The 16,394-nt window shown below is 40.7% G+C and overlaps 1 protein-coding gene across 1 annotated transcript in view; it reads left to right on the forward strand.

Moving 5' to 3' along the window:
- crybg1a (crystallin beta-gamma domain containing 1a) overlaps nt 1–16,394 on the forward strand; it is a 44,229-nt gene that overhangs the window by 26,605 nt on the left and 1,230 nt on the right. The window contains exons 5-21 of the mRNA XM_069160456.1: nt 28–7,361; nt 8,443–8,481; nt 8,584–8,702; nt 9,100–9,277; nt 9,552–9,691; nt 10,148–10,274; nt 10,366–10,401; nt 11,014–11,165; nt 11,425–11,551; nt 11,690–11,835; nt 12,697–12,823; nt 12,940–12,969; nt 13,073–13,185; nt 13,486–13,618; nt 13,783–13,922; nt 15,113–15,236; nt 15,882–16,040. Coding sequence (XP_069016557.1) covers nt 28–7,361; nt 8,443–8,481; nt 8,584–8,702; nt 9,100–9,277; nt 9,552–9,691; nt 10,148–10,274; nt 10,366–10,401; nt 11,014–11,165; nt 11,425–11,551; nt 11,690–11,835; nt 12,697–12,823; nt 12,940–12,969; nt 13,073–13,185; nt 13,486–13,618; nt 13,783–13,922; nt 15,113–15,236; nt 15,882–16,040 — 9,224 coding nt within the window. The remainder of the gene's footprint in view (nt 1–27; nt 7,362–8,442; nt 8,482–8,583; nt 8,703–9,099; nt 9,278–9,551; nt 9,692–10,147; nt 10,275–10,365; nt 10,402–11,013; nt 11,166–11,424; nt 11,552–11,689; nt 11,836–12,696; nt 12,824–12,939; nt 12,970–13,072; nt 13,186–13,485; nt 13,619–13,782; nt 13,923–15,112; nt 15,237–15,881; nt 16,041–16,394) is intronic.

The raw sequence follows: 16,394 nt of genomic DNA on the forward strand, positions 1-16,394 counted from the left end.
AACATTGTGTGTATTTGATGCCAACAGGAAGCATGCCATCAACGAAAGACACCAAACACCTTTCTAAAAGAAGCATTAGCCATGAAGACAGTGACACTGGGGTCTCTCCACCTCCCACCAAGCAAGAGGGAACGGTCTCATCGAGGCTCGCCAAACAGAATGACAATGTCAAACAACACAATAAATGGCCTGCAAAGGATTCAGCTGGGGCCTCATCGTCTGTGAGCAAGCTTCCTACAAGAGGTCAGAGGAGCTTCAACACAGTAAAATCCGGGAAATCTCAACATTCCCCAAATGGAAATTCTGAGGACTCGATTCACAGCACGTTTACAGAGAAAGCTGTCCAAGCGTCTGAGAGTCCCCTAGCAGATCTAGTGAAGGGCAGTGCCAGTGATAACAGGTTTACATTCAAGTCTGAGTCTGCAGAGGAAGAGAAGCACATTTTGGAACTCACAGATAAACAGAGCAGTACTTGTGCAATCAAACTGAAAGAAAAGGGGATCAAGGAACGACAGGAGGACATAACCAGAACTCCACCTGAAGAGATGTCAAAAATGCAGCCGTTACCAAACAGTGATGTGATTATTACAGAAACCACTCAAGTCAAATTTAAAACAGTTACAGACCCTGTAGTTGGGGTATCGACTAGCAGTGAGGTTGACAGAGCAGTTCCATCTCAGTCAAAAGTCACTGATGTAAATAATACTGAGACTGATGGAGGACAACATAAGGCCAAACAAACAAAAGTTGAGGTTAAACCTGAAAATGTGTCTCACATTCAAAGTGATAACACCACACAGAAACAGAGGAAACTGTTTTCACCAGAAGTAAAAGACAAAGGCGATTTTGTGACAACCAAGCTAACAAGTAATATGAAGCTGGATTTAATCCAGGAAAAACAGATAAATTCTGCAGCTCTAGCGATGCAAGCAATACCAGCTCATGAGAATGTAATGGATATGTCAGCCAAACCTGTTGTAGGTGACAGCATTGACTGTGACACAATGACCCATTCTGATCAGGAAGGTGTTGTGCCTGAAAGTGTTTCTCCTGGAGTAATAAATATGGTAACTTGTAAAGAAGAGATTACCAATAACAGTCTTCCTGCTAAATCGGCCTCAAAAGACCAAGACGTGATTGATGGCGTTCTCACCGCTAACCTGGCCAGTACAGAGCAGCAAAAGGAGTTAAATATGGATCCAACATCCAGTGAAAATGATATATTATGCCACTCATTAAGCATGAATTTAGTGAAAGATTTTGGGGTAGAGGAGAAAAGTAAAGAGGATGTTGGCAGGAAACCAGCTGAGGCTTTGGACATTCAGAAAGAGACTGGGACTGTTTGTGGATTGCCCAAGAATGTTGAAAATCAGCTGGACAAAGAGGCTCTTTTACTGGGCGGAGAATCTGAAAGAAAGGAGAAAGACTCAAAACCAATTGAAAAGCATAATGACACAGCTGTGGAAAGCACTGATTCACAAAGCAGTTGGAAAAGGGAGCTTAAGGGCATAGCCACTGAGGATAAAGCAGAGAATGAGATCACAAGTACACTTCCTGAAACTACAGCTAGTGTGGATGATACAAAACAGCAATGTGAGATCCTTTTGAAAGAAAATGCAGAGAGTGGTAGTAAGAAAACTGAGGGAGCAGAGCAGCAAATGCAGGCATCAACAGTAAAAAGTAAACAGGAGTCCAAACTACCTCCAACCAAAGATAAGGAGGACAAAGATGACGACACAAATCTAGACCGCAAACATGCTGACGATGTAAAGGAAACACAAACTCCTGAAAAAAACGCCATAAACACAACAATTGTGGGTGTCAACAGAGATAAAGAAAAAAAGAATGTTCATATTTCAAATGAGACAACTGAATCGGAAGTTGGCAAACAAGAGGACAGGAAGGCCTTTATTGGTGGTGACTTCAGGAAGGACAATAAAACTACACAGGAACATGATTATAAATCAGCAGAGCCCAAATGTCCAAATGCTAGCCTAGATAAGGAACCTGAAACAGTAAAAGCCCCAGGGAGGATATCCCAGGTGGACACAAATCAAGAACACAAAGCTCAGAGTGCTGAAGGTACTAAAGAAGACACTCGAACAAATGATTCATCTACAAAGAGTGTGGTGAATGCTAATAGTGCAGTTGTCGTCCAGCAAGACCAGAAGTCCATAATTGTTGGAGACCAAAGTTATGATATAATAAATCCAGACAAACATTCAAATGATAAATCAGAACAGGAATCAAAGACAGGAAGAACGGAAGTTCAACAGGAAACGGCAGAGATCCATAAAATGAATACATCTGTAGAAATGACCTCTGTAAGCACAAACACCGAAGCTACCAAAGAAAAGACTGAAGCCAAGAATGCTAGTAGGGAAGTCAGCCACCAAACGTCCGCAGTCGTAGACCAAGATGAGAACATAACAAAACCAGGCCAAGACAAAACAACAAAATCGAAAAGTCCAAATCTTAATTTTAAACAGGAACCAAAAACAGTGACTGATAATCAAAAGAAGTCAACAGAGATGAAAAAAATCGATACAATTCAAGAACCTAACTCTGTAAGCACTACTACTGAGGGTACCAAAGAAAAGACTGAAATAAAGGATTCATCATTAGAAAGTTCAGTGAATAAGAAAGTCACTGCAAATGCTGGTACCAAAGTAAGCAACCAACAAGTCCAGCAGAAGTCCACAACAGTTGTAGACCAAGATCAGAACATTACAAAACCAGAGAAAACAAAATCAACAAAGTCCAAATGCCCAAAATCTGACCTAAAACAGAGACCAGAGACAGTAAGAATGGAAGCTTCAGAGGAGGCAACAGAGAGCCAAACTCAAGAAATAAAAGGTACAAGCACCAGAACTCAGAGTCCTGAGGGAGCTAAAGAGAATACTGGAACCAAAGATTCACCAGCAGAAAGTCTGGTGACAGAGACAGAAACTGCAAATGCTCATACTGAAGTCAGCAACCAACAGGTCCAGAAGTCCATAACTGTTTGCGACCAAGATGGGAACATTTCAAAACCAGAGAAAAACAAATCAGCAGAATCAAAATCTGACCTGAAACAGAGACCAGAGACAGTAAGAACAGGAGCTCCAGATGAGGCAACTGAAAGCCAAACTCAAGAACTTAAAGTTAGAAGCACCAAAACTCAGACTCCAAAGGGAACTAAGGAGAAGACTGGAACTAATGATTCATCAGTAGAGAGTCCAGTGAATGAGAAAGCAACTGTAAATGCTAATATTGAAGTTGGAATCCAGCAAGACCAGAAGTCCATCACTGTTGAGGTCCAAGATGGAGTTATCAATGAAAAGACTGAAATCAAGGATTCATCATTAAAGAGTTCAGTGAATGAGAAAGCACCAGCAAATCTTAATACTGAAGTTAGCAACCAACAGGTCCTGAAGTCCATAACAGTTGTAAACCAAGATCAGAACATTACAAAACCAGAGAAAACAAAATCAACAAAATCCAAATGTTCAAAATCTGACCTAAAACAGAGACCAGAGACAGTAAGAACAGGAGCTCCAGATGAGGCAACTGAAAGCCAAACTCAAGAACTTAAAGTTAGAAGCACCAAAACTCAGATTCCTAAAGGAGCTAAGGAGAAGACTGGAACTAATGTTTCATCAGTAGAGAGTCCAGTGAATGAGAAAGCACCAGCAAATCTTAATACTGAAGTCAGCAACCAACAGGTCCTGAAGTCCTTAACGGTTGTAAACCAAGATCAGAACATTACAAAACCAGAGAAAACAAAATCCAAATGTTCAAAATCTGACCTGAAACATAGACCGGAGACAGTAAGAATGGAAACTTCAGAGGAGGCAACAGAGAGGCAAACTCAAGAAATAAATGGTACAAGCATCAGAACTCAGAGTCCTGAGGGAGCTAAAGAGAAGACTGGAACCAAAGATTCACCAGTAAAAAGTCTGGTGACGGAGACAGCAACTGCAAATTCTAATACTGAAGTCAGCAACCAACAGGTCCAGAAGTCCATAACTGTTTGCGACCAAGATGGGAACATTTCAAAACCAGAGAAAAACAAATCAGCAGAATCAAAATCTGACCTAAAACAGAGACCAGAGACAGTAAGAACAGGAGCTCCAGATGAGGCAACTGAAAGCCAAACTCAAGAACTTAAAGTTAGAAGCACCAAAACTCAGATTCCTAAGGGAACTAAGGAGAAGACTGGAACTAATGATTCATCAGTAGAGAGTCCAGTGAATGAGAAAGCAACTGTAAATGCTAATATTGAAGTTGGAATCCAGCAAGACCAGAAGTCCATCACTGTTGAGGTCCAAGATGGAGTTATCAATGAAAAGACTGAAATCAAGGATTCATCATTAAAGAGTTCGGTGAATGAGAAAGCACCAGCAAATCTTAATACTGAAGTTAGCAACCAACAGGTCCTGAAGTCCATAACGGTGGTAAACCAAGATCAGAACATTACAAAACCAGAGAAAACAAAATCAACAAAATCCAAATGTCCAAAATCTGACCTGAAACATAGACCGGAGACAGTAAGAATGGAAACTTCAGAGGAGGCAACAGAGAGCCAAACTCAAGAAATAAAAGGTACAAGCATCAGAACTCAGAGTCCTGAGGGAGCTAAAGAGAATACTGGAACCAAAGATTCACCAGTAGAAAGTCTGGTGACAGAGACGGCAACTGCAAATTCTAATACTGAAGTCAGCAACCAACAGGTCCAGAAGTCCATAACTGTTTGCGACCAAGATGGGAACATTTCAAAACCAGAGAAAAACAAATCAGCAGAATCAAAATCTGACCTGAAACAGAGACCAGAGACAGTAAGAACAGGAGCTCCAGATGAGGCAACTGAAAGCCAAACTCAAGAACTTAAAGTTAGAAGCACCAAAACTCAGACTCCAAAGGGAACTAAGGAGAAGACTGGAACTAATGATTCATCAGTAGAGAGTCCAGTGAATGAGAAAGCAACTGTAAATGCTAATATTGAAGTTGGAATCCAGCAAGACCAGAAGTCCATCACTGTTGAGGTCCAAGATGGAGTTATCAATGAAAAGACTGAAATCAAGGATTCATCATTAAAGAGTTCAGTGAATGAGAAAGCACCAGCAAATCTTAATACTGAAGTTAGCAACCAACAGGTCCTGAAGTCCATAATGGTGGTAAACCAAGATCAGAACATTACAAAACCAGAGAAAACAAAATCAACAAAATCCAAATGTCCAAAATCTGACCTGAAACAGAGACCAGAGACAGTAAGAATGGAAACTTCAGAGGAGGCAACAGAGAGCCAAACTCAAGAAATAAAAGGTACAAGCATCAGAACTCAGAGTCCTGAGGGAGCTAAAGAGAATACTGGAACCAAAGATTCACCAGTAGAAAGTCTGGTGACAGAGACGGCAACTGCAAATTCTAATACTGAAGTCAGCAACCAACAGGTCCAGAAGTCCATAACTGTTTGCGACCAAGATGGGAACATTTCAAAACCAGAGAAAAACAAATCAGCAGAATCAAAATCTGACCTAAAACAGAGACCAGAGACAGTAAGAACAGGATCTCCAGAGAAGGAAACAGAAAGCCAAAATCAGGAACTGAAAGTTAAAAGCACCAAAACTAAGTGTTCAGAGGAAGCTAAAGAGAAGACCGGAACCAAAGATCCATCAGTAGAGAGTCTGGTGAATGAGATTGTAATTAAGAAAGCCAACTCTGAAATTAGAACCCAAAAGGACCTGAAGACATCAACTGTCAAAGATGAACTTGTGGAGAGCAAGAAACCAGAGAAAAACACTGATCAATCTCTCGTTTCCAAAGCTCCAGATGGTAACCATCCAAAGACTGTAGCAACAAAGGTTTTAGAAAAGACAACCAAAAATAAAAAATTGGCTGAAAAATCTATTGTTTCAACAGATGCAAAAGCAGTTACTGATGTGAAACAGAAACAGAAAAACCTCATTAAAGAGGTTGCTGAAGATAAATTGACAAAGGAAGTTGATCCAATGCTGAAGGCATCAAAGATCAATGCCAGGAAGGAGTCAGAACCCATGTTGGTAAAAGATGACATGAGCAAAAAAGGCAGTGCAGAGCAAAAAGAAAGGCCCACTGTTATTTTGGATAAAACACCCGTTAGAAATGATGTTCAGCAGAATGAAGACGGTAGAGAAAAAACAAAAACAGATGTGTCGGCTACAGTGGCTTCTATTAGAGGAAGTGGTTTAAAACAGGAACTACAGACCTCAAGAGAAGAAAAAAGGCCGCCAAAGCCCACATTTGATGGCAGTATGTCTCTTTCTGCTGGAGTGAAATCACCTGAAATACGCCAGATAATGACAGAATCTCCATCCAGCTGGTTAGATGTTGAACATCAACATAAACAAAGGAAGGAGCACAAAAGAAGAAAACATATGTCAGCTAGTGTGGAAGACTCTCTGGAACCAGATGACTATGATAATTTTATCAGGAGCATTAAGGAGGGTGTAATCCCCTTCTCAGTACCTCTGAAGAAGCACGTTCGTAAAAAGTACGCATCTCCACCTTTTGCCATGCCAGCCATCAAGGAGGACCATTTTGAGAGAACATTTGATCCTGAGGAATTCCAGTTCGGTTTAGGAAAAAATGGCAGAAGTTTCACGGATCTTCCACCTGCTCTGATGATTAAACAAATAGCGCTCAATAAGGAAGGTCAGACCGTGGCAAAATCTTCACAAGACAATGTCCCACCCACTCCTAGACACCAAATGAAAACCCTTGATGAGGTAGAAAGACAAGATGGAGTCAAAGAGGGGACTAAAGCTGATGCAGGAAAAGGAGGCCAAAACAATGGAGAAGAGCCTGGGAAGCGGACATCAAGACTTGAAAGGATGTCCATCCTCTCCAGCTTGCTAAGTTCCCCTCGGCACTCCAGGAAGGCCAAAGAAAGAAAGAAAGAGCTACCTCTACTTTCATCTAACCAACAACAGGACCTGCCCTCACTTGGAAAGCTTGGAGCTGTTGATTCACCTCTGCCTGGCGTCATGGCTGAGAGTGAGGGTGTTAAAAGTATGGGCCAAGACCCGTTTATGGGAGGTGGTATTGGTACAGTTAGTGAGTCAGCACTTAGCCCCACCTCTACTCCTCCCTTGCTCACGTTCTCAGAGATGCAGCTTCCTGATCATTTGGAGAAAAACTTTAAAAAGAACAAAAGGGCACCAGAGGCCTCCCTGGGCTCTACACAGATGACTACAATGACTTCTAACGGAAGTACTGCAATGGACCAGGCCTCGGTATCAGATGTACCTAACTTGGATGAAGACCTGAAGGGCTTTGCAGGACTGCATTTAACCACCAACCACAGCCAGCAGATCTCTCGAGTTTCTACTACGAAGAAAAAGGTAGGCTTTAATATTTTATATGAATGAGTTCATTTTTGTTACGGTAGATATTTACTAAAAGTCTGTAGAAGTGAGTCTAAGAGGCTGAATGGGTTTTGACTAGCGAAACATATTTGCAAAGTACTGATGGTTTCATGGTGGCATGTGCCCCAGTTTCACATCCTGTTCTTTTGTAATGTAATTTTGTTGCAACCAAGTCATGACTCACTCGCAAGTAAGGACAGGAGAACCTGCCCTCATTCTGCACAGGGAATATTTTCCAAGATAAACTCATCATGACAAGATATTTGCATCAGCAGGAAAATGAAGCAGGGCTATGCAAAAAACATGTTTAGATGCACACTACCCATCACACCTGCAGCACAAGACGTGATCATTTCACTCTCAAGGACTATGGGTAGGACAACAAAAAACAAATTGATTAAAAAGAAATCATTTGAATAAAATACAGTATATTCACTGGGTTGATGTTCAGGCAAAATGAGCAGGGAGTTCAAAATAGACAAAAGGCATGGATGGATAGTTAAAATATCTAGCAAAAGTTAATATAACAAATACATGGTTAAAATTGTTTGCTAAGTGTAATAGATACATTCGTAGGTAGGTCAAATTGAAAGACAGATGACTGAGGAACTTTTGGAATAGCTAAAAATGCTGGATAAAAAGTTGCAACATTTAAATAATGGACAAACAGTTGAAATAGTCAGCGAAAAGTAATAAATAAATGTTTGAAAGAGTTAATAAACAGTAAAGTTAACTGACAGTGGAAAAATGCACATTTTGCCACACTTTTCTAACCATTGTATGAAAAAAATTAAGGTGGCAATATGCATTTTTCTACAAAGTAATGGTGATACCATCTGTGTTTATGCCTCTGCACCAGTGACAGCCAAGGATGGAGGCATTCATTTTCGGGTTGTCCGTCCAAAGCATCATGTTCTGCATTATGAAAGTTTTAATCTCGGTGCATATCGGCCAACATAGACGCCGACATACTGACATATCTACGATAGGCCAATATACAGTATATAATAATATATTGGCGGGCTCTAATCAGAATGTCTCTCACATTTTCTCACAGATACCTGCAGTAAGAGGGTTCCACAAAAGGCCCGGAATGGTATGATTAAATGCTTGTTAAACACATTTTAATAGCATTGGGAATAGAAGTGACAATTGATGCCTTCACAGATTGCAATGACATTTCCATTTCTTGATCTAGATTGTCGTACACGAACATGCTCAGTTTGGAGGAGAGGCCTTCGAACTCCACGGTGATCTAGAAGATGCCACCGCAATGAAGCTGTCCCCTGTCATATCAGTTAAAGTCGTCCGAGGATGGTACGGGACTTCTCACTGGTCTGAGATCTCTGTAGCTGGAACATGAATACTAGTGTTTACAAGTGTCATTGTGTGGATAGATAGGGGCTGTGGAAATTACTTTTCCTTCTTCAGTTTTGTAATGTAGCTGATCATTTAAACAAATCAGGTGGCGAGATAGCTCTTCGCAGTGTCCTCTGTCAGTCTGCCTGCAATAGATTTGTTTCATTCTCATCTTCCAAAATAATTTACACCTGTCTTCTGAAAATTTGTATTCTGTCCTTCTAACTTGGAGAACATCCTCTTCCTTCTATGGAAGTGCAGCTGTGTAATTTTCCCTCTGTCTATCCATCAACTCACATTAATGAGACAACTTTTTACATTTTTGATGATGTAATGTTATTTGGTGTCACTTTAGCTGGCTCCTCTATGAAAAACCTGGATTCCAAGGGCGTATCATTGCCCTTGAGGAAGGTCCTACAGACCACATAGTGAATATGTGGGCAGAGGAGGGAATTCCAACAACAGTAGACGAGATGGGTCAGCCTGTTCCAACAGCACCTATGGTCATCGGTTCTATTCGACTGGCAGTAAGGGTAAGTTCGTTTTTATTTGATCTCATTTGTCAGTCTGCCATCCTGGATCCTGTTTATCAGTTTTAGAACATGTTCTATGTCAGTGGAGATCCTATATTTAAGTTGAACATAATAACTGTTTTGATAAGTATATCAGAAATTTCATTTCAAGCTTAGAAAAACGGAAATTCGTATATATTGGTACTGAGTATCTCAAAAGCCCAGTTATTTAATTTTAATTTAAAAATATAAAAAATCTCATACAATTGATTTTTTTTGTGTGTGTGTTTTGTAGGACTATAGCATACCCCAAGTCGACCTGTTTACAGAAGTAAACGGCTTGGGGAGGATGTCATCATACTGCGGCGACACTGTGGAGATTAGCTCCTATGGGATCCCGCAGTCCACTGGCTCCATTAAGGTCCACTCTGGAGTGTAAGTTTGGCTGACACTCAACGAATGTGCTGTATATAAATTGGGTTGTTGTATTATGGCAAGCTGTCAGTTTTTGTTGTTTTGTGCTCTGTCAGTTTTGCTGCTACTAACTAACTAGTCGTCTAAAAGCTCACAAAGATGAACAATTTCTGGAAACTTCCATGGTCTCTGGTGCAACATGTGTTTTCTTTCTGTGAAAGAATGCAAGCTGCAGGCCACAGCTTGTGGTTGTCATAGTTTTACTTGCTGCAGATTATTGCTGGTTAGCCCTAACATTTTTAGCTGGCTCTTGGTGTAGAGCGTGAAGGGGTCCTCATTAATTCCCTGCATTATGTAATATGATGTCATAGGTTATCTTTTCCAAAGTACTGTAAAGAAAAAGAAAAAAAAATCACATGTTGAAGTCAGTCACCCTGCTCACCTTTCCTTTCCCATGCTGTGTCCGTGTATCTTCAGCTGGCTGGTGTACACTGATCCAGGGTTTGAAGGATTGGTAGGAGTGCTGGAGTCGGGCGAGTATCCCTGCCCAGAGACCTGGGGCTTCCCTGAGCCCTTCATTGGCTCTCTCAGACCCCTGCGAATGGTACAGTGTATATATACTATATACAGTATGTTTATACTGTACTCCCAATTTGTCAGTTGCCTAAGTCTGACAACGTCTGTCTTTTTTTCAGGGAGCAATAAGGGTGGAGCATCCGAACGAAGTCAAGGTTTGTTCGGCATTGCATTACATCTGTTGCATATATCCGTATGAAAGTATCGCCACAGTCAAATCTCATAAATTGTTGTAAATAGGCCTCAGAGAATCTTGAGGCAAAGGATGTTTGAGAAGGGAAAGTTTGCTGTGGCTTGTGAGTGAGTTATAAGAATCATTCAAGTTTAGCCCAGGCATGTTTGTCTGAAATGATTCATTGTGTCGGTGGCTTGGCTCTAATTCACATGGGGTTGGGAAACATTGAAATTTGTCATGCATGTGTAATCCTAATGAGAACGGAAACAATGTTGGGTAAAGGTACAGTTACAGGTACAGGTCAAAGAAGGTACTTTGACCTGTACCTGTACCTCCACTAAGATGACAGTTCCTAGCCTACAGCCAGCACCTATAGCCTGTGTACCTTCTGGATAGACAGGTCTGATATACACCATGTTATGACATAGTCCACGTTGCTCTGTAATCTATGGAATGAATGGCATCCTGCCTCCGGGCAGGAGCGGACCGAAAACCACACATAGGAGCACATCATCACACACACGTTACACGCATGCTGAAGGACTGCGTTCACGACATGGATTTGAATCTTCTGTCTATTTCTCTCATGTAGGCCTTAGTGTTCGAGAAGCCCAACTTTGATGGAGAGTTTATGGAAGTGGACAGTGATGTCTACAACCTGCAAGAAGAAGAAGAAACGGACAAACCTGACGTGAACAAGAAGACATTGTCTTCAGTGGGGTCTATAAAGATACTTGGTGGTCTGTAAGTATTTGGGTGAATAGAGTTAAGGGGGTTATTATCATCATCTGAAACCAGCCATTTCTTGGTCATCTTTGGTTCTGAGGCAGCCATTAGGATTCTTAAACTGAAATAAGGTGAAAGTAAAAGTTTAAAATTAAATCCGCCATTATGTGTGGCAATCAAACGTATTATCAGATTTCAGGAGACTTGATTTATTCGATGGTTATGGCTTAAAAAAATTCTAACCCTAAATGTAATATTTCTTCTTTTGTCCATATAGCTGGGTAGGGTATCAGGAGGCCGACTTTGAAGGCCAGCAGTACATCCTAGAAGAGGGGGAATATCCTCAATGCAGCGACTGGGGAGGATCAGAGGATGGGCTCTCGTCCCTTCGGCCTCTGGTCACTGTAAGCATCACCCGAGACGTTAACTTGCAAGATCCCCGTTTGGACCTAATTGCATTGTTGGTACTGAGCACTTGAATGCTGTGGTGTATCTGCATTTATCAGTTTTAAATGATCATGCCGCGTTGTTATCTTCCCAAGGATTTCCTGTCCCCTCACCTCAAACTGTTCAGCGAGCAGAGCTTCAGCGAGCGGGGGAACAACGTGGACTTGCTGGGCCCTGTACTCAACATGGAGGACGTCGGCCACGGGGTCAAAACCCAGTCTGTCCACGTCACCGGTGGAGTGTAAGTCAAAGTGGTTCTGTTTAAAATAGAAACCAACAAAAGCAAAAAAAAACACCCAACGAAGTTCCAAATTCATAAGCAGGGAGACATTTTGACTCTGTGTTGTGCACGCCCTTACAGCTCATGGGCGTGTGCTTCTCACCTCACGTACTTGACTAAATGTTCCGTCATTGTGCACACAAACACACACACCCAGACACACAAGTGCTCACACATAACAGCCCCAGAGGGTGAATTACGAAACGGATCCATTTCTGTAACTGATACGTCAGGTTTCACAAAAGATAACACAAAAAGTTTGTCTTTAAGGCAAGAAATTACACTGATAGTATAAATAGTAGTGAATATTAAGTTACTATTAGAGACCTACTGTACATTGGATGCTTCTCTTTGATGTTTCAGCAAATGACAGCCTTGATCCAACTCTAGTACACATACAGTATTGCTTGTGAAATTATAGTAAAGTATGGAATTGTATTAAAAAAAAATTTAAAAGAACGTTCTCAATGGTTGAATTGCATGTCTTTAATCAGGGATTTACAGCAAATATTTGTTTTTAGCCAATTTCAGGTATGTGAACTTGTTTGATCTTTACACAACTCTGTTTGCTTTGCATCTGCCTTGCCGGTCATTTTACAACCTCTTAGACCTCCTCTTTTTACAATGTTGGCTTTGCACTTCAAGTCAGAGATTTAATCAGAGAACCGATCAGATCGGGTAATCTGATATGATGTGATTGGTTGACATGATATTATTTAATGTATTTGTCACACAAAAAAAAAAAAAAAAAAAAAAAGTTCTGATGACTACTGTGACTGTGTTGTTTTGGATCTCAGGATGTTGGTTTGGTGTACATTGCAGGTGGGTGGCGTTTGAACAGCCTGGATTTAGTGGAGAGCTCTACATCCTGGAGAAAGGCATGTATGCGAACCCAGAGGACTGGGGAGCACAGAACTACATGATCTCATCCATACAACCCGTCTTCCACGTAAGGAACTATTAGGATCAGTTAAACACAGATTTCCCATATGGGCTGTTCAGAAAAAAGCAGAATCGGCAATGTTCGGGCTCATGATCCTAACTGCTCCTGTCTTTGTTTTGTAGGACATGCTGATGGGAACAACCAAATTCAAGGTATCGCCTCTTCATTCAAGGCTCTATATTAAAAGGAAGTGATGGGGATATTCTGGTGTGTTCTGGCTGGGTAATTTAAGGCTGCTTGTGTGTGTGTTTGCAGGTCCAGCTGTACTCTGAACCAGACTTCCAGGGAAGGCTAGTGTCTCTGGAAGACAGCGTAGCAGCTCTGGATGAGGACTTTAGGCCTAGATCCTGTAAGGTGCTGGCTGGCAGGTAGGTGCAATTGAACAACCACCAAGCACTGCATGGAAAAGCCAACGTGGGATTAAGAGATCAGAAATTTACTAAATGGAAATATCATTGTAATGTTTTCACATTTTAGAAACTTACTGAATCACTTCAACAACATTTTGGGCTTCAAAGTTTCTCTTGACAACAAAGAACCACATTATGAATTTATATTGACTGTATTTGAATGTGAGAAAACTTAATTACAAACATTGAAGAACAATTTGAAATCAATAACGTGTGTGTGTGTGTGTGTGTGTGTGTGTGTGTGTGTGTGTGTGTCAGCTGGGTTGCGTATGAGGGAGACCAGTTTACAGAGAACATGTTTGTCCTGGAGAAAGGAGAATACCCCAACACAGAGGCCATGGGCTTCCTGTCCTCAGACTCCAACATTCGATCCATACAGACTGCAGGACATGTGAGTTATCTGTGTGTGTGTGTGTGTGTGTGTGTGTGTGTGTGTGTGTGTGTATAAATATCTTCAACACTTTGTGATATTCCCCGTGCCTTGTTCGTGATAAATGAGTAAATTTAATTCATTTTCAGTGAACATGAATCCACTTCTCTCTTCTTGTGCTTTAGGAGCTCTCTCTGCCCTCCATCATCTTGTTCACTAAAGCCAGCTGTAAAGGTCGCAGGCTGGTGTTGACAAATGAAACTGTAAACCTGCTGCAGAAAGGCATGGACGCACGCATACGCTCCCTGGTGGTGGAGGGAGGAATGTATGTAACCATCATAACACTTCAAATATTGTTTTTTTTGGTATCTTTGAAAGCTAAGTCTGTTATCCAGATATAAAAACATCAGTAGCTGCATAACTAACAACAAAGACAGTTAAAACCTGCTAATTATCCAAAGTTGTTTTACATTTCCCATACAGTAAACAATGAAAAATATAAACGAGATGTAATGCTCGTTTTAATTATATTAAGATATTTCAAATTGTGATCAACTCATTAGTACAACTAAACTTTTGGTTTTATCTAACCTCAACTCAAACTTGTGAATTATGTAAATTATTATAACATGAATTTATTTAGAGAAAATGTTATAGGTGGGATCTTTACATCTTTACTAAGATCTCAAATACAGATTTCAATAGAAAAATGTCTATTTAGCAAATATTTTAGCGAAGCACCTCCCTGTTTAACCAAACTTCTAGCCACGGTGGTCGGGTTCTATATTCCCTTAAATGATGATAGTTTTTAGAACTATACATGTTCTCACTAACCCCTTCTACCCTGAAAATCCCTGTACCGGGACCAGGCCACATCTCCTTTGGAAATGCAACACAACTGTTTTTAGCTTATGAATGCTTTGCATTCAATGAAGAGCTTGACTGCTCATTGAATGAAGAGTGATACTCTGACTAAAATGATTGTAGCATTGTTGTGCTTTATTTCTGTTGTAGCAAATTTGGTAGAGTAACAGCGGAGAATCTATAGAACAAGTTCAAACCCCTCATAATGTCACTGGCTCTTTGTTGTAGGTCTGTTATTCGCTCTTTGTTTTTAAGTTTTGATCAAGCAGAGGTTTTTGAGAAGTCACTCTGACCTTTTGATAAGGATAAGGAGACCTATTGTATTCCACAAGTGTCTCTGATCCAAACAACCTAAGGCTGCTCCTATAGGCCTTCCGGCTTTGCAGCTGTTTGTTGCCGACTAAATTTGGGATGGTTCACTTAGGTGGGATTTAAAAAAAAAAAAAAATAGCTCAAGGCTGAAGGGGTTAAGAGCAGTAAAAAAATGTCCAAGATGTGACCAGGTCAGTCAAATATGTCAAAGCAGATGAATTTTATCTTTGGAATATGATGATGTATACTGTTCAGTTTTGTTTCTGTGAAATGTGTTGCCACATTTTTAATGCAAAATTTGAACTGAATAAGAGACGAGGCTTACTATCTTCCGTCCAGGTGGGTGTTGTATGAAGGCAGTAACTACAGAGGTCAACAGCTGTTTCTCCAGCCAAGCGAAGTGGGGGATTTGTGCAAGTGTAACAGCTGGCAGCGAATCGGATCCCTCCGCCCATTACTCCAGGTATGGAAGGAGAGAATCACAAATTAGAATCCTTTAATAAAAAATAACACACACACACACACACACACACACACACACACACACACACACAACGTACCCACGCTGCGCTTTTACCTGTGTTTTTTATGTTACTCTCTCACATGGAAAAGAATAACAGAAAATAGGAACATACAGTAAGCCTTAAGTGTATTGGGACACTTGAACTTACTCACAGGTGTGTGAATGTCATTCCATTTGATAATAAAATATTGAAGCAAATGCTATTCAAAGTAGACGTATCAAGTCAGTGACCCTTTTGTAACTTCACAAAGAGTAGTTCACCACATTAGTGACGTACCCGTTCCACCTAAATTTGATATTCATTACTTCTCCAAATGCTTCATTGTTGTCATTTAAAGCTGTATGTTCAGTCTTGTTCAAGTGACAGCTTGATTTATTTATTTGAGTAGAAAACATGTTTAGTTTTAAATGTGGTTTTTTTTTTTTTTATATATATAGATCACACACTAGTTTATCGAACATTTTACAAACCTCACATTAATACATACCATCAACTTACACGAATAACTCTCATGATTTCTTGTAACATGGACATGTTCATGAAAGAAATCTAACCATGTTATTTTGCATGTTTGCCTCCAACAGAAACCGATGTATTTCCGTCTGCGGAACAGGGAGACGGGATGTGTGATGTCTCTCACAGGAGCGCTGGATGACATCAAGCTGATGAGGGTTCAGGCCGTGGAGGACACAGGAGGAGTGGAGCAGGTGTGGCTCTATCGGGACGGACAGCTCACCTGCAAGGTACAAAAAACAAAGCTCAGGGTAACCTTAAAGCAGTCTGCTCACCTACTAGCACTCATGTCTGTGAAAGGTTGCAGTTAAGTATTAGAACTTTTTTTTTTAACAAAGAAAAAAAGAGTCATAATTGGAAAACAAAGCAGCTATATACCTGAAAACAAGGGTTTGATTAAGACGATATGGAAAACAGGAAACAACATGCATTCTTTCCAACAGACTTATTTCATTCCTGTGGACATCCCCACCACAGAGTTTGTCGTTGGTTGTCTGCCAGAGCAGGATATCGTAAATGAACTTGCAATCAGATTGCAGTGCATGGTTATGGAAAGATAAGCAACGGGCCAAGAAACAAAAGAA

Source organism: Embiotoca jacksoni, unplaced genomic scaffold (assembly GCF_022577435.1).
Source record: "Embiotoca jacksoni isolate LCO1_2020_lvr unplaced genomic scaffold, fEmbJac1.0.p SCAF_27, whole genome shotgun sequence".
NCBI lineage: Eukaryota > Metazoa > Chordata > Actinopteri > Embiotocidae > Embiotoca > Embiotoca jacksoni.